This window comes from Semicossyphus pulcher, unplaced genomic scaffold, assembly GCF_022749685.1.
Source record: "Semicossyphus pulcher isolate SPU_LCO1_2020_fin unplaced genomic scaffold, fSemPul1.0.p SCAF_10, whole genome shotgun sequence".
In the NCBI taxonomy this organism is placed as follows: domain Eukaryota; kingdom Metazoa; phylum Chordata; class Actinopteri; order Labriformes; family Labridae; genus Semicossyphus; species Semicossyphus pulcher.
In genome coordinates, this window is record NW_027211604.1 from 9,521,806 (window position 1) to 9,543,309 (window position 21,504).

At 42.6% G+C, this 21,504-nt stretch overlaps 3 protein-coding genes across 5 annotated transcripts; 2 read left to right on the forward strand and 1 right to left on the reverse strand.

The window, feature by feature from the left end:
- Positions 1–3,558: 3,558 nt before the first annotated feature.
- Positions 3,559–10,321, forward strand: plp1b (proteolipid protein 1b). 3 transcript variants are annotated; one of them, XM_069667472.1, is made up of 7 exons: positions 3,559–3,651; positions 5,854–6,040; positions 6,136–6,292; positions 7,392–7,569; positions 7,814–7,887; positions 8,087–8,152; positions 9,472–10,321. In XM_069667472.1, the coding sequence occupies exons 1-7, from the start codon at positions 3,648–3,650 to the stop codon at positions 9,541–9,543; spliced, it is 738 nt and encodes a 245-aa protein (XP_069523573.1). In that variant the 5' UTR covers positions 3,559–3,647; the 3' UTR covers positions 9,544–10,321. The 3 variants fall into 3 exon arrangements, with proteins under 3 accessions (XP_069523573.1, XP_069523566.1, XP_069523556.1); XM_069667465.1 differs by lacking the exon at positions 3,559–3,651 and adding an exon at positions 4,021–4,089; XM_069667455.1 differs by lacking the exon at positions 3,559–3,651 and adding an exon at positions 5,316–5,515.
- LOC138595915 (fibrous sheath CABYR-binding protein) lies at positions 10,316–20,796 on the reverse strand. The gene is made up of 9 exons (XM_069667429.1): positions 20,721–20,796; positions 20,025–20,066; positions 19,807–19,918; positions 19,565–19,645; positions 13,068–13,160; positions 11,144–12,943; positions 10,994–11,056; positions 10,765–10,867; positions 10,316–10,651 (listed from the first exon to the last, which is right to left on the reverse strand). The coding sequence occupies exons 2-9, from the start codon at positions 20,032–20,034 to the stop codon at positions 10,547–10,549; spliced, it is 2,367 nt and encodes a 788-aa protein (XP_069523530.1). The 5' UTR covers positions 20,035–20,066; positions 20,721–20,796; the 3' UTR covers positions 10,316–10,546.
- On the forward strand, positions 14,644–18,112 carry LOC138595921 (uncharacterized). The gene is made up of 2 exons (XM_069667444.1): positions 14,644–14,948; positions 15,864–18,112. The coding sequence occupies exon 2, from the start codon at positions 15,869–15,871 to the stop codon at positions 17,165–17,167; it is 1,299 nt and encodes a 432-aa protein (XP_069523545.1). The 5' UTR covers positions 14,644–14,948; positions 15,864–15,868; the 3' UTR covers positions 17,168–18,112.
- Positions 20,797–21,504: the final 708 nt, after the last annotated feature.

The following is a 21,504-nucleotide window of genomic DNA, read 5'->3' on the forward strand; positions in this document are numbered from 1 at the left end:
AGTCCAAGAACCAAATTCGGAGAAAATAATTGGAGGAATTCCAAAGATACTTTGTTCATGAAAAATGCAGGGTTCAGAGATTAATTCAGAGATAATTTTCCAGGATTTTTCAGTGATGATCTAGCTAATATGAAAGACAGGAACCAGGAAATACTCTTATATGTTCCTCTCTGTGGAAGTGTGATTTTTTTTTTGTGCAGTATTCAATCATTGTATTTTATTGTGCTTCTTTTGGAAAGCACTTTGTGCTCCATTCTTGGCAAGACACAATGTTTGGTCCTTTTTGCCTTTACAAAAGTGCTGTTTTCCAGTAAAGCTGCTGTATGACTCACATACAGTTTGGCTCCAGTTCATAGTTTTGGCTTCCCATTGATCATTAGTCTTAAGCCTCTCAGCATTGCCCAACACACATTTGTAACCACTGGGTCTAGCTGAGTTTAGTACAAAAAACAAACCTTAAACATTGGAAGGCAAAATGAAATAGCGAGCATAATAACTTTAGCAACTCACCAAACATGCTAACCAATTCACTCAAATTTACATTTGCTGGATAACATAACTCACATTATTCTGCCACTTCAGTTGTGTTGTACACAACTTGCATACTGCTCCCACATGATGTGATTTGAACAATACTTTTATCTTTTAAATGGAAATGCTATCCGTTTTGTGGGGCTCTAACAGATAGCCTATTAAATTAAGCCTAGTAAAATCATTTTCCAGAAGAAAAGAAGATTTTTCAGTTTTTCCAGTATGAAAGGGAACCCTGAAATTGAATGGACAGAAGGGATAGCAGCGAACCCAAAAAATATAATGCCTCCGACCGTGGCCATTTTCTGTTTGTGGGGAGTCAGAAAGAAGTTAGCTTAGATGTGTGTAGCCTGCTCTTCATCTCTGAGTCAGACTAGCTACTTTAGGCTGCACTAGCCTCTACTAGCATACTGTAGCGGCTAGCAAACTCACTTGAATCTTCAACCGCACTTTGTGCTAACAAGTATAGTTGATAATGTTTGTGCTAGCTTTTGAGAATAAGTATGAATTCATAACATTAAATTCCTGAATGGTTTTCACACAACAACCTTATTTAGGCATAACTGGTAGCCTCGCTAATAGCTTTTGTAAGCTAATGTTAGCTTCCTTTTTATGGTATAATGGTGTGTAACTGAGGCAATTTGCTAACTTCCTGATTACTGTATAGAAGTATAACTATATGTTTTACCAATAAGGCTATCATTTCTGTATGTGACGGCTGTTGACTTATTGATTTGCTCTTCTTGCTTATATAACTTTACGAACAACCTCCAGCAACACTACAGTCCTCTTTTTCCATCTTATGTTAATGTGCCTCTAGCTGCTGAAGCTCTGCTCCTGCTGGAGTTTGAGGGTTAATCTCTGAAAAGGTTCGGACACGGTGCCTGGTGGCAGTTTCCCCAGGCTTCACACACGCCAGCATAGTCTCAGATTATCATGAAAAGCAATCAAACGTGCAAATAAACACCCTGTTGGGAAACAGCTCAGCCTTCCTTTTTAATCCGTCATGCGTTAAAACAAATAATTTAGACCCTCACTGCGGGAGGTCATTGCCACTGACATCCCTCCTGACTGAGCCTGATGTGTCTTTGTCCTCCAAGTGCTTGTTTGTTTATTTACTTGATGCCTGTTTGTTCATTTTGTCACAAGATAACATACCGCACATTAGCATAACAGGGATAGAAGGTGGTGCAAATATTTTTACACCCCCCCCCGTCCTCCCCTATTTAAACACATGCACATTAGCGCTTTCAATGCGCAAATATTGGCGTGTGTATCTATCGCATGGCAAACAATTCTAAAAATGACTCAAAGATAGAGCACCCTGCTACATTACACATATATACTGTACAGTGCATTGATATATAGTACATTAACAATGCAGTGAGTGCTGTCCATGGCACTGATTATGATATAGGCACCATCTGATTATGCAACACACATATAGATATATGCATCCTAATAGCATTTGCAGCTCTCCTGAAAGCTTGGAGAGTAATATGTTGGTTCAAAATCAGTTCATGCATTTACTAATGACTTTTAGGCGGCTGTATTAAGTGTTACCCAATAATTCATCATCCGAGCTGCTCACATCCCCGACCTCCATCTGCATCAGCTCTTGTGGAATATGCTTTATTCATAAATGAATGAATTGCTCTCTTCATGTCTGCCAAGCTAAAGCCAGCCTCTAAAACTTGTCCTCCTACCTAATCCCCTCCTTTGATAGTCAACATTATTGCTAATTTACATCTCTCAAGTAAAGCTGACAACCATTCTGAGCTCTCGCATACAGCACAGAGGTTAATTAATGCCTCTCCTCTCTTTCTGATTCTCTCTCTCGCACGGTTTTCTCTGAGATTTCAAAGGCATCGCTCCTCTTTGCTCTTCACTCTCTGCTTGACAAAGCTGATGTCATTAATCCTTTCCACATACTAATTACTTGATCTGTTATTGCTTTGTGTTTTTAAGAGACAAAAGGCAACCGACTGTAAACGCAAACCAAACAATTTTCCAATCTGTGAGGCTTGTTTCTTGTTTAACAAGAGGTCCGCGTCTCAAACGTCCGGATTGTTGAGGGAACTAAATTGTTACATGGAAGAATTTGTGGTAAAGGCGGTTAGATGGCAACATGTATAAACTGGTTCAAATATTGCTAACATTTCATAGAATTAATGAATGTCTTTTCAGTTTAACATGGGCCTAAAATGTGAACAAAAATAGGACGAGGGTCTTCTCCATAAAAAAAAAAAAAGGGATTGCATGGTGTTTTCTGCTCCTGCTCCACACTGGCTCCTTTGTACTGAACCCAGCTTTGACATCAACTGGGTCAAACATGAGGGAGGGAGGGAAGGAGGGCAGCAGCTGGACCCGACCGTCAATGTCACCCTTGTTAGTCAACTTCATCCATGTCAGTCACTGCCGACTGGCTTTATTTCACTCTTTTGTCTGTCTACTCTTATCTCTGCCCGGTTTCTGAAGATGCCGCTCAGACAGGTGCATTGTATCTTGCTGACATCTAGCATGAGTGTGTGCAGACGGACAACATATGCATGTTGATGATGAACAGATTAATTAATGAAATGCAACACAGCAATTCATTTGCGCAGTCTGAGGGGGACGTGTAAAAATCTCTGGTTACTAATAAAATTAAGTTGATTTAATCTGCATTATGCATATAAAACTGTGCATAAACAATTTTAGACTGGCCAAACTGTGTTAATATTTAATCGCTTTATAGCTTATGTACTGTATAAAGTGTGAATGTAAAATTCTCTAACATATAACATATATTTTATTGTACTCAAAGGAAGCAACAAGTGTCAGAACATCTAAAAATATCCTTAAATACCGAGACAAACACTCATATTAGAGTGTGTGTGCTGCTCTCTGTCCCCTATCCTGCTCCCATGCCTCTATAAATAATGACTGGCAGCTGAAATGGGACTTTGTGACTTTAAGATGTGACTCGGGGAGATGTGGTCTATCTATTGTTGATGAGACAAAAGCGCGAGTCAGATTCATATAGGAGTGGCGGGGAATAACTTCTCATATCCTCATATCAGAGTCACAAAGACACACAGCAAAAACTTCAATAAGGCCAACACTTCTCTCTGGACATGGGTGAGTGCTCCAAATTTTTAATAACTCTTATCATTTATTATTAATGCGATTTGAAAATGTGGATTTCAATAACTTACTAATGTTGCCTTTAATATATCCGTGCTGCCCTTAGACACAGTGTTGCCCATGTGCACTGTGGGAGAGATTTGCTGCTTTAGTCTTGTGTTAAACTATTTTGATTTCCACAGATGATTGATTCCTTTTTAGCCCTGTTTTTTTTTCTCGAATATATGACAAGTTTAACATAAAATGATGATTTCAGCAGACTGAGAAGAAAAGAGCACGAGGGCTCAGCCAGGATTTATTACTTTTCAATGATGCAGGCCGTCCTCTTTACCCCCTTTATTAACCTCTTTTACCCATAAAGCAGATCGGACTCAGACAGACATGGGCAGTCTCATCATGCCAAGGCCATGCCAGGTCACTCATGTGAAAGAGGTCAGATACTCCCACATGTGTCGCAGGCATAAATTAGCAAATCTGCATGAGAAATGTGGACCCGAATGACTTCTAGCAGCCAGTTTTTCTCACTCACAGACAACACGTGGGCTTTCTTTCGCACATTTCTCAAGTCTTGATTGACAATCTGGCATCGTCTCTAAATGTGATGTTGCCTTTTGTACTGAATTCAAAAAGGGGGCTATGATGGCCTGTATCACTCTGTCAGTGTAACCACTGTTACAGCAGGAAACAGCTGAAGCGTGGGCGTCTTCAGACACTTTCATTTACGGGGCTCTCGCAGTCTTCCTGCTGTTACTATTTATACTTTAGCAGCAGTTTGTTTAAAGCTCCTGTGAGGAACTTTCGGTTTTATGTTGATTTTGGCGCCCCCTGTGGACAAAGCCGTACCTCTTATCTCTTTGCTGATTTTGTCCTGTACATGCTTAAGTGGTGGTTTTTAACAAACAACACATCCTGCTTTCTTTAACAGTCATATGCATCACTAAATTTTTGCCCTGGAAAATGTAAACAAAGGCAGCATGCAGTTAATCGCTTCGTCTGGCACCTACCCCCCGCCAGCGGTTTTAGGCATTAAAAATAACTATATAGAAATAATCAATCTTGTCGCTGATGGTCTGGTTTGCTTTTGTAGGTCATATAGAGTCATCAGAATTAATTTCAGTCTGTTTCATAACCAGTGAAAAACTCCTCACAGGAGCTTTAACTCACAAACTCTGATCCTCCAGCTGAAATCCGTCTGAAATTATAAGAACCGAGACAGTTTGGATTTCTTAATTTGAAGCAACATAACTCAAATTTTTGGTTGTTGTTGTTGTTGTTGTGGTGAAGATATTCCCCCCCTGTTCATTATGCTTCTACCCACTCTTTGAACACTTGAACCCACCCTCCGCTGGCATGGACACTCAGTGGTACCAGGCTCAGCCAGCTGTGGGTGGAGGATGGCCTGAGTAGTGACATTGCCAGTGGTGTTGAGGCGGTCCTGGTGACCCCTCTGCCACCACTTACTACTGTGTGTGTGTGTGTGTGTATTGTGGCACTATGGTCTTTGTTTGTTTGACATCGCTTCCCTTTGTTCCTCCCCAATCATGGCTAAAAACAATGGATATTGTATCCGCAGCCACAAAGAGAAGCTCTTTCCTGAGGCCACCATCTCTCACTTTCGCCTGGTGACGCCTGTGACCGCTGGAGACAGAGGGCAGGAGCACAGTTAGCTGTGAGGTGTTGGTACAGGCAGACGAGCTGTCACATACGGATGAAATCAGCACAGAGAGGCTTATTTCACTGTAGGAGTAACTTTTAGGCTGCTTCACTGGTTGGCTTTGGGATCTTTCTTGTTGTGGAGCACAGGATCAGAAGCAGCAAATGTTTCCGGTCAGGCAGCCTTGGCTTTGCAAAGCCTTAGGTGCTTTCCTCTATCCCATTTCTGCCAATGCATTTATTAACACTGTGGATGTTTGCTCCCTGCTTCAACAGCGCTGCTTACACTGGAACAAGTGCATGAGATTGATGTGAAGTCAGTGCTTTTGATTGGACGCTTTTATTGGGAACGCTGTTTTCGCTGCTGTTTTATTTTTTTTGTTCTGTTGCTTCTCGCCTGTCGGTGGGGTTTTGGGTGTGTGCTCATGGATTTGCAGACAGAACGAGGCCTCTTTCATAGCTCCCCCACCGTGGCGTAGATGTGCTGTGTGGTTATATGTGCGGTGTGTGCCGCCTGTGTGCTGATGTATTATGCCCCCTCAGGTTGTTATGATTGCTGTATCCGCTGCATTGGGGCAGTGCCCTACCCGTCCCTGGTGGCCACCCTGCTGTGCTATGCCGGCATGGCGTTATTTTGCGGCTGCGGGCACGAAGCGTTGACCCAGACCGAGGTCCTGGTCGAGACTTACTTCGCCCGCAACGTTCAGGACTTTGCCGTCATGGCCTCCTTGTGAGTTGACGCTTCAGTAAACTCTCTAAATTGTGATTTTTGACCTCGAATGACCTGTTTGACCTGACTTCTCCTTCTTCTTCTAACTTCCCCAGTATCAAATACTTCCAGTACGTCATCTATGGCCTGGCATCATTTTTCTTCCTCTATGGTATCCTGCTGCTGGCGGAGGGATTCTACACCACCAGCGCCGTCAAGCAGACGTTTGGTGAATTCAGGAGCACCCACTGCGGCCGCTGCCTCAGTCTGACGGTGAGAGCGGGGGGGAGGGGGGAGGAGCAAGGGGAGACATGACGTCAGGTTATTGTTAGGATGCTGGCTTGTTTCAGTTCCTTAAGGTCGATGAAACAACATCTAAAACTCTGCTGTTTTCTCAACCTAGTACATTACGCTTTACAGAGCAGGGAGATAAATCAATCAAAGTGTTAGGTTATCTCGTAGGCTGCAGAAAAATATTGTTTAATGCTATTTTTTGACGACTTACTTAGTTTATCTAAAACAATATTTTTAGGCCCACAGTTTGGAATCCTATCAGGGAAAAAAACAGGAATCTTTAACTCAAATTAAGGTAATTAAAGCCTGCAGCAGTGGAGGAAATCGTTCTTAGATATTTAAAGGTGGGGTATATTTCAAGCTTCATATTTCACTATGTGATACCTGTGGAGTAGCTTAGCATCATTTACAGTTAAAAAAAACTCATTTGCTCTGTGCAGGCCCTCATACAGCCTCTGCCTGAAACGACTCAGTCAGCTCTGTCCTTTTAAGAAACCCCGCCCCTACAAGCCCGCTTTCTTCTGATTGGCCACCTCTCCAAAGCCTGCTGAGACATCACAAAGTGCAGCATGTAGAAAAAACTGTGCGGAACCTGGCGTTTACAGCAGCCTGCAGACTGAGCTGGGGATTACTCCAACATACTTTTACGTACAGATTTGAAACTTCACCCACGTTTAGTCTGGACATCCAACTTTGTAACATTATATATATGTCTTAAAATGCGAAACAGCATTATACCTTCTCTTTAAAGCCTTTAATGTGAATCTGTGGATTTACATGGCACGAGTCTCAAGTCTCTAGTTTCAAACCTGCATAAAGGCTAATGTGGAACAAAGGTCAACAAGACGTTACTGTAAACCAGCATAAATATGTCATTATTGGAAGTTGAAAGGCTCTGGAGCCTGGTGAATTAAATGAATTACTTTTCATTTACATTCATATCAGCACAAATAACCATATGAAATAAATCATATCGCCAAAAATATGTGATTTAATGACCCCATATTAATCAAACTGAAACCTGAGCTCCTGCACCACACTTCCCTGACCTAACGCTCTGCACTTCTTCTTTCACCAGTTCATCGTAGTGACATACATCTTGGCCTTCATCTGGCTGGCGGTGTTCGCCGTCGCAGCCATCCCCGTCTTCTTCTTGTTCAACATGGAGCAGACCTGCCACAACGTCAACATCCTGGCCGAAACAACCCCCAGCATCAATCAACACGGCTGGATCTGCATGGACGCCAGGCAGTTCGGTGAGTTGTTCCTGTAATGACTGACCGCGTGTCCACCTGAGGAGAATGCTAATGTGCCCGCGTGTCATTGGGGAGAGGATGCAGAACTGGTTGTGAGTGAAATGATGGAGATAACTACACCTTTATCTTGGTTTATTTACTCCTGTTATCTTGATGTGTTGCGTGTGAGCTGGAAGTGAAATGTGTCATAAGTCATCGTGATTCAGCAGCAGTCACAGATACTTACGTCATGTCTTCATTTAAGGTCTGCTCCCGTGGAACGCCATGCCAGGGAAGGCTTGTGGGATGACCTTGGCGTCTATTTGCAAAACCAGCGAAGTGAGTCGACGAATCCTGTTTAGTCTGTCATGTCAGCAACCTCACATGAAAACCAGAGAGCAGAATCAATCTAAAATATCTTCTTTATTATGAATGGATGGTTGATTTAGAGGGTGTGTTTGTAATGGAATGACACAAACATACAAGATTGGTTTAATCCTGAGAAGTAATATTAAACTAACTTGTGCTTGTCTTGCAGTTCTACGTCACCTATGACTTGTACATCGCTGCATTTGCCGGAGCAGGGATCACTCTCTTAGCACTGGTGAGCAACTGAAATTGTGCTTGTTTTCTGGTCGGATTAAACTTTTCATTTAGGCCTCCTCACGCTGTAAGGTCAGTTTACAGAAATTACAGAAAGACATTAAATATTTAGCAGTTTGTTTTTTGGGTTGGCCAGGTTTTAGATATTTGTCTCTGAGATTATTGCTGCAAGCCCAAACAATAAAAGTTAATGGAAATGGAAAGTTTGGGGCACTGAAAGCCTTAAACACTGAAAATATAAAAAGTATTTTATTTTCATTAGAAAAGTTTTCAGCTGAAGAGTTTTCAGTGAATCTGCTTCAGCCTGAAGAAATAGTTCCTACCAACACCGTTCAAAGCAGAGTATGTTGATTATCCCGAGTAACAGGAACACAATCAAAGTCAGTATTACAGTCGATTTGTTTTATTGGACTACTCCAACATAAACGACCTATTTGGATGAACTGGCCCTTTAAAAAATAATTTTTATTTGACAGGGACGAGGCAATTTAACATAGTAGCAACACAGAGCATGAAACTGACACCACAGAAAACCATTTTATTTAAAATCCTCATAGTTGATGACTGTATATATAAATGGATGACGCATCTCCATCTGCTCTCATTGTATGAAATTGAAGCCAAAATAGCCCCGTGGCGGGCGCTGCCATCTTGCGCGAGTGACGTCTTTTGGAGCCAGAGTTGCGCAGTAGAGATCGGCAGGTGGAGCTGCCTTAGCCACTTCCACACTTAACAACACACACTTAACTTAGAGAAAAAAAAACAGGAAAGATCCCGCACACATGGCGGATTTAACAGCAGAGCAGCTTCTTTGTGTTGGTCTGAAGCAGACGTTCACAGATATGGAAAATTCAATGACTGTTGTGATTGTTTTAGTTACATTTTCTCTCGCCGTTCTCCTCTACTCTGCTAATCCGGAACAGACCGGCTGCAGGAGCCGTATTTGTCAACAGAGCTGTCAATCATCCTTTTTACAGCATCAAATAACTGATTAAAACTAAACTTGGCAGAAAAATGAACACTTGGATGTAAATCAGCATGATAAGAGCTAACTATAATGACAGAAGAAAAATGTATTTGACGTGTATTTTGATTTTATAGTTTGACTCATGTCCCATCTGTTAACATGGAGGAGGCGGGCTTTATGACCTATACTGCAGCCAGTCAGCAGGGGGCGATAGAGAGGGTTTGGCTTCGCTTTCAGGGAGCTGTCATGTTGTCCATCTTTTTACAGTCTATGATCTGACCATGAATGGATTTTAAAAATATATTCCTTCCTTTTTATTCTTCCCGCCTCCATCTGAATGTCTCCCTGTGCAGTTCCTGTACATGATCGCCACCACCTACAACTACGCCGTGTTGAGGTTCCTGGGCAGGAAAGGGATCCGCTAACCACATCACCTCCGTCCCAGCCGTGCCTGTCCTCTGGCTACGTGACGGACAGTCTACACCTGCAGCACTAGATTTCCCTTCATCGTCTGGGAAACAGCAACCTTCAAACCTGGATCACCTGCTATAGTATTTCTTTAGACGTGTCCTGTAACAGACATCACTTGTTTTGTATGAACAACAGACAGAGAGATGAAGATATTTCACACCCAGCAGATCCAGCAGCAAACCCTCTCCTCAGATGATTCTCTTGGCTTTGTTGTTCATGCTGCTCTTGTTGCAGGAAGTTTCTCTCGTTTGATTTTTCGTGAAGCTTCATTGATGCCGTTGTCAGATTGTGATGCATGACGTCCCATGAATAATTAAGAGCGCTGACAGCTCGGCTCGCATATCATAACCGCGTGTCCTCCGCCCAGAGTTTACTGATGCATGAATGTGATTTTGCTGCAGCCTCATCATCAAACTAAAGCTAGTGGAGCTCAATGTACCAAAGTTCTGTTTGAGGGTGAGGTGCATCCTCTCTTTCCCTTTTATGCTTTCACTTATAATACGTGTACTTTGCATTCACTCACGCTGCATTTCTGCTTCGCTTCAATGCCACAGCGTAGGAGGGAAACAAAGTCGGTATCCATTATCCTGGAGGTGTTTTTTTTGGTTACTGCTTAAAATAAGCTGTTTTTATGTTACTGAGGTGTTGATGCTTCAATAACGTGCCTCCAGGTGATTCCTGTGTGTGTGTGCTCTTTTGAAATTAAGGCTGATTAAACCATTTAAATCCGAAGCAGCAACTCGTGCTTTTATTTTAAACGTATACAGAATGTTGCAATAAAGCTTTTTCATGTCAAACATTTTGTTCCCCCTGACAATGCAACGTGTCCTAAAAAAAAACCTCTCAGTATAGAAAAGCAGAGTAAAGGCAGCAGTGGTGAGCTTCTCAGTCCAAACAACACATTAATCACAGAACGCTTTGGGTCTTCTCTGATGACATATTTGTCCCAGTTAGGCTTCAGGTCTTGAGAGCTTTTGCAAAGCAGCCATCACATTGGATCACTTGGTTTTGCAAAAACATAGGGGTCAGCAGATCTCCCAGGGCCTTTGCACACACTCCACACTGCAGAAAAAAAACCACTCAATATTAACATTACGCAATGACAAGAGGCTGTCAGATTCAATATTCAACCACACATTTAGAGTATGTTTCCTCACAGGAGAAGAAGAACAAACCTTAAGACAGTCAGGGTGGCACTTCACCAGAGGCTCACTGAAGGAGATCCTTATGTTTCCGTCAATTAGTTTGTCGCAGAATGAACAGAGAGGGTTGATTTCTCTGCAGGAGAGAGACAGGATGTTACCTTAGTGGTTGAAATTTGCATTTACAGCATAAAAATGTGCCACTTTTTAATTTAAAATTCTTTGTTTAACCTGCAGAATCTTCTTTAAAGTGAGATATTACCTGGTTACAATCACAGTTTGCGTGGATCGTTGCTCCTCCGCTGAGTTCTGTAACACTTCAGAGCTACAAAATAAAAGTCATAAGGAAGGAATAAGTGAAAAATAAGAATATAAACAGTAATAAATGTGGTTCCTTTCTATTAGGGCTTACACATCAGACTCCTGGTTCGGTTTGGTCTCCTCTGTGAGGGTTGGTTTCGGATCCTCCACAGGTTCAGGAGCAGCTTCAGCTGTGGGTGTCTCCACATCTAATGCATCCGTCAGTTCGATGAGTTTGTAGGTGAATGTATCCTGAGCGGCTTCTGCATCTGAGGCTGTAACGGGTTCAACAGCGTCCACCACGGGATCCGCTGCACTCTCAGATGCCGGCTGGACACTTTGCTCGACCACAGCCTGGGCCTCACACTGAACTACCTCTGTGGTCTGTAAAAGCGGCTCTGCTGGGGCTGCAGGCTCCACTTCACACTCCACAGACCTGGCTGCGGTTTCAGGAGCAGCTTCGGTTGGCGATGCAGATACAGTATCAGCCACTAAGTCAGGGACTGGATCCACACGTTCTTGGAGAGCAGCCGCCTCTCCAGCTGCATCAGCATCAGGCGATGACTCCACAACAGCCTCGGCTACAGCTTCAACAGTCTCCACAGCAACCGCCTCTGTATCTTTCTCACAACTCCCCTCTGTAGCAGCTTCAGCAGCAGATTCAGGTGCAGATTCTACCAGTAATTTAGCGGCTGCTTCAACACTTTCCTGGACAGCGGCCTCCTCTACTGGCGTTACATCAGTCACATCAGTCTTTTCAGGCGACGATTCCACGGCAACCTCGGCTACGGCTTTAACAACTTCTTCTGCAGCCTGCTCTGGAAAACGACACTCCTCTGCGGGTTGTACGGCTGATTCTACACCTGCATCCTCCACATTCGTCATATTTGCTGGCTTTGGTTCAGTTGAAGGTTCCTCTCGAGGTTTGAGATCAACTGCAACAACCACAGGGACTTCTGCAGTTACTTTAGTCTCCTCTATAGCAGCTTCAGCAGCAGCTTGAGTGGGTAATTCAGATGCGGATTCTGCCAATACGTCAGCGACTGCTTCAACAGTACCTTTGACAGCGGCCTCCTCTCCTGGTGTTGCATCAGTCACATCACTCCTGTCAGGCGATGGCTCCACAACAGCCTCAGCTACAGCTTCAGCAGTCTCCACAGCAGCCTCCTCTGTACCCTTCTTACAGCTCTCCTCTGTTGCAGCTTCAGCAGCAGATTTAGTTGCAGATTCTACCAATAACTTAGCGACTGATTCAACACTCTCCTGGACAGCAGCATCAGGCACATCACTCTTCTCTGGCGACGATTCCACCGCAACCTCGGCTACGGCTTTAACAACTTCTTCTGCAGCCTGCTCTGGAGGACTGCACTCCTCTGCGGGTTGTACGGCTGATTCTACTCCTGCATCCTCCACGTTTGTTGCAGTTGCTGGCTCTGGTTCTGTCGGAGGTTCCTCTCGAGGTTTGAGATCAACTGCGACCACCACAGGGACTTCAGCGGAGGGCAATTCAGATGCAGATTCTGCCACTAACTCAGCCACTGCTTCAACACTACCTTTGACAGCGGCCTCCTCTCCTGGTGTTGCATCAGCCACCTCTTTAGTCTCCTCTTTGGCGGCCGCAGCAGAGGTTCCTGAAACAAGATCTTCCACATGAACGTCTGCAGAGACTTTAGCATCACCAGCCGGTTGCTCAGCTGAATCTGATGAAGAAACAAGTTGTGCCTCGCCATTTTGGATGCATTCCTCTACTAGAACTGCAGAGGCCTTAGCAGCTGATTCAATGTGCTCTCCATTTATCTGCTCAACCGCTGCACCTGCATGTTCTTCCTTGATTTCTGCAGCAATATCTGTAACTGCTTTTTCGACTTGTGCCTCGCCATTTTGGATCAGTTGCTCTGCAGCTGCTTGGGGCCTGTAACAGAGGGAGTTACTTATTCCCAACTATGCAAAAAACCCATGAAGGAAAATCTCTGCGCTCAGCATCTCTGAATTTACTCGCAGTCACAGTCAATATAGAGATGTTCTTATATACTTACTTTGTATCAGCTGTGCTCTCTGCTGTTGATCCCTCAGGCTGAGCCTCTTTTCGAGGAGAAAAAACTTCAGCGTTTGCCTGATTAGCTGAATTGCTAGAATGAAGAACAGAAAATATTGAACTTGCAAAATATATACATCACATACATCAATATTTGGATTAGATGCTCAAACCCTACAAAAGGTGGATTTGAAGAAGTGCGTTGAAAAGTTGCACATAGTTTGCACTGTTTATAGAATAGATTAACCTCTATTGATCCCACAACGGGGACATTTTCAGTGTTACAAAGCAGTAAATAGGAAAGACAAGAAGCACACAGTGCACAATAGAAATTAAACACTTCTGAAACATTTTAAGTTAAATACAGAAAATACAATACAGTGCAAACAGTGCACAAAATAATGTGTATTTAAGATTCAGTACATACACACCCTTCAGATGGAACAAACTGTGTCTTTGGAGAGGGCTCAGCAGATCATTCACTGATCGACAGTGTAAGAATATAAGGCAACCTTGAAAAGAACCTTTTTGTTTATAACCTCAGAGCAGACTACAAAACAGAGGCAAATTATCGCTAATTAATTTTTCTCAAGCGGTGACAGATTTCATCAGCTTTAAACTACTGTTCCTCAAAATTACCATCAAAGCCAAATACTCAATAAAAAATGTCTCTGTTTTTGGAGGGTGAGAGGTTCATCTATCACCTACACAGAAAATGATTCATAGAAAATCTGTCCTGCATTAGAGGATGAGCACGAACAAATAAAACATATAGCACACCAGCATAAGATGAGTGATGAGAAGGGACCAGCTACATTGATTGATGAAGTAAAGCTGAGAAAAAGGGCCTTAAATGTCAACAAATGCTTATTAATAATGTAAATATCACCAAACACGTTACACTGAGGTATGGTTATGGAGCTGTTTTTGAACAGAATCGAGCCAGTTGTACTTGCGTCAGTGTACTCCCACTTTGTGCCTCTAATCTATTACTATGGCAGGTAATTTATGAGGCACAGAAATTAATCAATAATACAATAATGCAGTAACAAAACATCCTGATAATGATGTAACTCTGGATCGATTGTGCGGTCACAGTCCACTTGTTTGCACTGAGAGTAAAGCAAGTAAACCTTTTCATTAATGGATTAGAACTAATGATTCACAGATATACTTGTCTTCTGAGTTCTCCTCAGAAATGGTAATACATAAAATCATCTCAATCAATCATGGAAAATTACACTAATGTTTGACATCCCTTGCACCAATTCTAAGTAGGTAGGATGGTATTACATGTCATCAACTCAAAAAAGGTCTGAAACAAACCAAAAGGGGGGAAATGCCTGCAATGTGATATTAAATAATATTTAAGAAAAACTTTAATTTTATTTTTCTTGGGTTTTTTTAATCTCCCAATTTAGTCATTGTTAAGCAAAAGTTTAATTTAATTTGAACATTTGTTCGCAATTTATTTATTCTACCTGAATATGTCCACAGAGTTGGAAACTTATTTTGTTAACCGGAACTTTAATACTTTTATTTTGAAGACACCGTCACCTAGCTTCCGGATTACTTCCGCTGTCTACTTGCTTGTGATGTAGCAGTGTTAGCTATTTCATGTTAAGCAGATATGTTCAGTTATTTTAAACGTAACCGCGTGATTTTAACTTTCTGTACTTTCTACAGATATGTAGCGGTAGCTGTGGGATAAACACCACGAGTTAGTTCGTGTTTTAGGTATAATTTATTCTTAAAAACCAGCAGGCTTCACATTACTGCAGTTTATAAACAGTGACGATACTGTGCGCGGCATCACAACAAACACTGGACGAGTTCCCTTCTGGCCCTCACTTAATATCAGTACGTCGACACCCTGAGACCAGTAAGTGAGTGCGTATTTTACACATTTGCAACCCTTCAGGAGAGCTTTGACTGTAAAAGAAAATACAGGTATAATATAATTTTAGTATCCACGTGCAAGGGTGCCTAAATCCCTCCTCTGAAGTAAAGAAAACTTAATTATTGCTAATACCTGTCGACTGATGATCCATTGGTACCCAACTTTTAATTTTAGAAAGCTACCGGATAGATATAAAGCCTAAAAAGATTGTCACAATTTGTGAGAAAATCTAGTTTAAAAAGGACGTCTTATGTGCTCAGCGTAGGGAGAAAAAACGGTGCAGTGTTAAAAATAATCTGAGGTTCAACAGATATGAAATATTATCTTAAAAAGTCTGTATACTCAATGTTTATCAAATAAAAATTGACTATGCAGAAAGGAGGGTATATTTCATCTAGACCTAGTTTTCTTATTTTACAAATAGAATAAAATAAAACAGTATAAAAATTGTTCGTGTGACAGTAATTGAGTCCTGTCGGTTCGTGTCTTCTACCTGGACAAAAAGTAGAATAAATTACACTTTTTTGTTTCACAAGTTGTTGAGGGGTTATTTAGAAAAAGGGGCCTAAAATGACTTTCCTGCAGGGGATACTGTTGCACTTATAAATAAGGAAATGATGTAATCCCCTTACCAGTCAGGAAAAAAGACCTGGCAGAGCTGTGTGCCGGTCTGCTGTTCATTGTTGTCAAGGTGAATGTGTGGACCACAGAGGATTAAAAGTAATGAAAGAGTTTAATCTTTTGGAACAGATTTTATTTTTATAAAGTCATGTGAAAAATATCATTAATTAGATTGATTTTTTTCTACATTTCATTTCACTTTCTATAATATGTCTGATTTTAGTTGTCTGTTTGTTTAATGCATTATTCACATCTGCTGTTACTGTGTCATCCTAGAAATAATGCCATCAAGAAATCATCTAGACAAAATTGGGAGGAAGACAAAGAAGAAATGGACGGAGGAGGCCATGGAGCGTGCTCTGATCGAGGTGAAGTCGGGGAGGTGCACGGTGAGACAGGCTGCCAAGCAGTTCGGAGTCCCTAAATCTTCACTGGGGGACCGAGTCAGCGGAAGGGTGACACCGGGGAGTCGCAGCGGTCCAGCTCAGCTCATAACATCTGCTGACGAGGAGCTGCTGGTGGAGTTCTCGTTATACATGTCAAAGCATGGATTCCCTCTGACCAAGCAACAGCTGGTGTCCTTCGCCTCGTCCATTTATAAGCGGCAGCATCGGAGGGTGGCGTTCTCTAAGCTAGGCCAGACCTGGTGGCTCAATTTCAGGAAACGGCAAGAAAAGAACATCACTATTCAGCCAGCAGACAATGTTGTTCGAGGCAGGACAGTGTGTGTGAGGAAGGAAGCCGTGGATCAGTTTTTCCATTTACTGGGCACCATCATAGATGCCCGAGGGCTCCGAGACAAACCTCACCAGATCTTCAACTGCAATGAGACGGGCTTTCAGCTGGGCAGGAAGAGGGTGATTCTCCCCAAATCTGCCAGTCCGGGCTACAAGCCAACGCCAGGCTTGAGGGACCACATCTCTGTCCTGGCTTGCTTTAGCGCAGCAGGAGAGGACATTCCCCCATTTATCATCTACTCAAAGGCCTATCCAGGAGGAGTTTGTTACAAGACACAAGGGCCTCCTCACGCCCTCTACGGATGGTCAGACTCTGGGTGTATCAACTCGGACCTCTTCAAGAAATGGTTCCTCAAACACTTCCTCCCGCGTGCGCCAAAGGAGCGTCCGCTGCTGCTGATTTTTGACGGCCACAAGTCTCCCGTGAACCTGGAGGTGGTGGAAGCCGCTCGTAAAGAGGACGTCATCCTCCTCTGCCTACCGCCTCATTGCTCTCACGTCCTGCAGCCGCTCGAGGCAGGTCTCTTTCTTCTCCTGAAGCAGCGGTTTGCAGCACTCATAGGTGACGGTTGCGCCACAGACACTCACTTCGCAGTCAGCAAGAAGGAGTTCTCAGGTGTATTTAAAGGGACTTATCAGGTAGTGGAGGAGGAGGAGGGCGTCAGGACTGTGAAGGAAGGCTTTAGGAAATGTGGTATCTACCCGCTGAACCACTTTGACATCAATGAGGGACATTTATTGCCGTCGCACAGCATGAGCTCAGCAGCCGGAGTCTCCCTGTCCACATTGGCACAGGGGCTGCACAGTGTAGGAGACCTCACAGCTGATGGATCCTCCTCCTAACCGTGTATGACCCAAGACTCCTCAGTTAGCTGTGACTACCTTCGAGGAAATAGATTCTCTACACATGAATGAAAACATACTGGTTAAATCCTGTTCGAGCTTCGTGCGTCACCTTCCCCAGCCTCCCTGCAGACGCCAGAAGGAAGGGGGGCTGCTGATGTTATTTACTTTTCAACATTGCTCTCAGATTCGTTGGATGAGTAAAAAAATTTTAATCTAAAGAAATAAGAAAAAAAGATTTCTACCTCTTCAGGCCCTCAGAAACTAATTCCTATGACACAAAAACTGCTTACATAAACCAGCGAGGAGGGGTCGGAAGCAGACGTTTCTTAATTTATATGGTTCACAAGCTATTAACGAATCAGACCTACTACTGTACAACACATCAGCTTAAGCTCTGTCTTGTGTGTAATGAACGGCCAGCCAGCTAACTAAGCTAACTAGCATCAGGCAGTATGAATGCAGATTGATTTCCCTCTCAGTGGATCTTTGGCAGGAAGTGGTGAGCTCGTCTACACTGTGTTAGCTGTGAGCTCGCTTTCGAACTCTGTAGTGCGCTGATCAAACAAGCCATTTCCCCGTGTGATGTTTGAGCATTAGAACTGATGTCCTCATTTATTAAAGCCCAGTATCCAAGAAGAAGGTCTACATGGAGCAAAACTTGTTACAAAGTGATCGCTCTCTTGTGGTGCATGCTGTGTAACACGGGAGATCAGAGGGGTGAAAAAAAATGATACCATGTCTTTGAAACTCACTCAGCTGGAAATCTATTATTCCTCTGCATAAATATTGTGGATGTAGTCGGGTCATTCATTCATAAAACGAATGTTCAGTATTAAGTACTACTGAGGACTGAAGGGTCGTCTGCATACATTTATATGTCATGTTTTGTATTTGCACAGATGAATGAACACTACATTATCTCAGGGGGAGAAATAAACATGAATAAAGGTGTTTTCTAACAATGGCTGCTTCACAAATGTGTCCATAAGCTTAATAATTCACTGAAGGGGGTTGTACTCTGTGTGTCATGCTCAAGTCAGGTGATGTAATATCAATGCAATAGGTACAGCTGCAACAATACGCGGCAGGGAGCACTACAGCCTGTATTAATAATTATAATTACTGTGTTGACAGTCAGTGCATGCTTACGACCACAAACCACATTTAAACACTAAAAATCAATAGCTGGTAAATCATATATATTGGCTGCCTATAAAATGTATAATATAAAGGAGGCTAAAAGGACCCTACAGGCGCTGAAGGACAAATCTGCAGGTGTAACAGCAGCTCTGTTCCCACGTGCCTCCAGCAGGTATTATGTGTGCAGATGCAGATAAATAAGCACAGGTCAGCCTGCTCTGTACTGTGAGTCTTTATGGAGGCAACAAAGCAGCCCAGGGATAACTTCATGTTTATGTATGTTATTATCACTTATGGTGATGTGTGTGCCTGAGGCTGTTTTGTTTTTACTCCCTGACAACAGATTCAAAGAGGGATTTCAGTTTTACTTAAAAAAACGGCCACCACGTCCTTTAAAAATGTGGCTCAGCGACACATTTTTTGAAACACTGGAGCTGCTACAGATTGGGGTGTAGTATTTGAATATCAATCGGTTTAAATTTAACCCCAAAAATAAGCCAAATTGTATGTGGCGAGGAGTGTCAGACTTAGTATGCACCTGCTTCAGATACATCTTATAAAATTACATTTCACAGATATTGCTTCCTCATTTACCACTGGTGCAGTAATCTTCTGAAGCACTGAATCACTATGAAACAGTTGTGTTAAAAATGCTCCACAGTTTCTCAGCGTTTGATTCTTTATGTTTGATAGAGTCAAAATAGTGACATCTGCTGGCCAAACCTTTGCACTCCATCTGTATGGATGTGTTATGCTGCGTTCCACACAACTGGGAACTCGAGAACTTCCCTAGTAATAATTTCCAGCTTGCGATGGTGAAATCGGGGTAGCTGAATCTGAGTACAAGAAGGAAGTAGTGTTCCACAGAAATTATTCTTGTCAAGGTCGGAAAATGCTGCGTTCCAGACTTCACAGTTTGGAAATCGGAAAATTCTACTGGGGAGAACAAGAGATCTTTCTTTTGACTTTATTGCCATTGTTTCTGATTTGAGGCCTCGTTTTGTGTGGGCATGTGATTTTTGGCAGAGTGAGGAGACACCCTGCTGCCACACTTCTGCACTGAAATGTCAAGATTGATTGTTAGTCTGCTATTCACTAATATGACATTATGTAGAGCATCTTGTCTTTTTTTTTATTAAGTCCCCTGAGCCTCATTTTCAGTTTGTTAGTAGGCAATCCGCACTTTCAGTAATATTTTAGTCCTTTTAACGAACATCATCCACATCTTTTAAATATTCAATCATAGACACTCACTCAAATTTCTGAGCTGTGGACAGGACGTATGACTTCTGCCTGACTGGACTGGGTTTGGTCTCAACCACAGCCTCGTCCGTGCTGCAAGACAGAACAGGATGTGGTAAATTTGGGGCTTTCACTCGCTACACCACAGAATGTCAACAAAACCAGGATACCAAACAAGCAACTGAATCATCTTTGCACCATTTCCATGTGATTATTTAGATCACTGCTTTAAATGAAAACTTAGTGTCTGATACCTTTCTTTGTCTTGTTCTTCCTTGTGCTGTTTGGATCTCTGGATCCAGCTGCCGTCGTTCTTCAGTAGAGTCCGCACCCTGGTGGTTTGAAAAACTCTAGCTCTGTCAACATCTACAACACACACACTTTCTGTCAGTACAGGGTGAGTACCAAGAATAATCACACACCATAATTAATATGATAAAAGGATTAAACATTAGGTTTAAGTGTGACTTACCTTTAGACATGATGGATGCTGATATTTTCTCAGATGTTCCACCTGATGAAATTATTTCCAGATGAAAAAAGTTCAGATTTATTCCAGGTTAGTTTTTTAAACGACTCTTAGTAGAACAGTAGCTTTTATCACAGCGGTCCATACCAGTGACTTCATACCCGTTTACTGATTACTCAGCATCTCATAGACAACCTGTTGTTCTGCATTCTGCAGGGAATCAACTCCCCCATACTGTAAATGTGACATCTAAGTATTTATTGCTAGTTAACCGATCACTCAGGACAACCGCAGCATGTTCTGTTTTATATTACGGTAAGAATTTTAATGCTCATGCTAGGGCTCACTAAAGTTTTATGTTTCAAATGTTCATAATCCTGACAGACGTATGTATTCGCAAAGAGACTCCTTCTTCACTATCTACTGTTTTCTAACTATTATAACCTGCGTTCACAGTGTCCTGTCATTCTCTGCCCCTCCTCTGTATCCCCTTTGAGCTCCTGTTAACATTTTGACCTGCACTTTTAATCTCATATGCCGACTCTCAGTGGAGATTCAGCACCAATTAACCAGGTCAAATTCATTATGCACAGAAAGTGAAAGCAATTCTGACTTTTAATGAGCCCTCGCCCTGCACAGTCAGAGAGCATGAAATCACCACTCGTCTGAAGTCCATCCTGCACCATGTTGAGTTCTCACCTGTGTGCTGGTCAGATGTGTGAGTGCCGTCCGATCAGAGCTGTGTCGAGCCTCCTCTGGGTCTCTGCGTCACACAGGCAGGCAGGTAAAGACACTTCAACCAGAGCCCCCACCCCCCTGTCATTTCAGATCCAACCCCCTGTTAGGCTGAAGTGCCACACCTGGATGCTGCAGTGCAGGTTGATCAGGTGGGTCGCTTTTCATAACAATCTTGGAGCGGGCAGACAGATACCAAAGAGTGAAACCTCCAGAGTTGTTTTACAATTACAGTTCCTGAGAACCAAATAAAAATATGCACGATTGTTTCCTGCCAGCAACATAATACTATCTAAGCCAGGCAAACAGTTAAGTACTTTGTGGTCTGTTGTTATTTCCATTGATTTTAGCCTTGAACAAGATCCTTACAATGTGGCCTCAAGTGAAACCCTGCAACTCATTCAGACATTTTCAATGAAACATTTAGGGTCTTCTTATGCATAAGGAAAAACATAGTGTCCCAGTTTGGGTCATGATAGGAATCAAGTGAGACCTGAGCTTAAAATACTTGGAATTTCATCTACTACCTTATCAGGAACTTTAAATGCATTGATGCATTGCAACTGGAACAGGCACTCTGACAAACGTCTGGTTTGTTTCTTATGCAGAGAACTTGTTACACTTTCCTCCAATGTTTTAATGTAAATCTTGGTCTCAAAGCAACACAGCCCATTCACTTCGTTATTTTCAGCATTGTGGAAGTCATATCTGAGACAGATATCTCAAAGCATGAGCAAATAAAGCGCAG

What these genes read in the sequence shown, in the direction of transcription:
- plp1b (XM_069667455.1), top strand. Translation starts at nt 5,476, where the DNA reads ATGTTTCCGGTCAGGCAGCCTTGGCTTTGCAAAGCCTTAG. An exon ending in TTTGCCGTCATGGCCTCCTT is followed by an intron (nt 6,041 to 6,135) that starts GTGAGTTGACGC and finishes TAACTTCCCCAG; the next exon opens with TATCAAATACTTCCAGTACG. An exon ending in GCCGCTGCCTCAGTCTGACG is followed by an intron (nt 6,293 to 7,391) that starts GTGAGAGCGGGG and finishes TTCTTTCACCAG; the next exon opens with TTCATCGTAGTGACATACAT.
- LOC138595921 (XM_069667444.1), top strand. Translation starts at nt 15,869, where the DNA reads ATGCCATCAAGAAATCATCTAGACAAAATTGGGAGGAAGACAAAGAAG.
- LOC138595915 (XM_069667429.1), bottom strand. An exon ending in GAGAGCACAGCTGATACAAA is followed by an intron (nt 12,944 to 13,067) that starts GTAAGTATATAA and finishes CCTCTGTTACAG; the next exon opens with GCCCCAAGCAGCTGCAGAGC. An exon ending in CAAACTGTGATTGTAACCAG is followed by an intron (nt 10,868 to 10,993) that starts GTAATATCTCAC and finishes TCTCTCCTGCAG; the next exon opens with AGAAATCAACCCTCTCTGTT.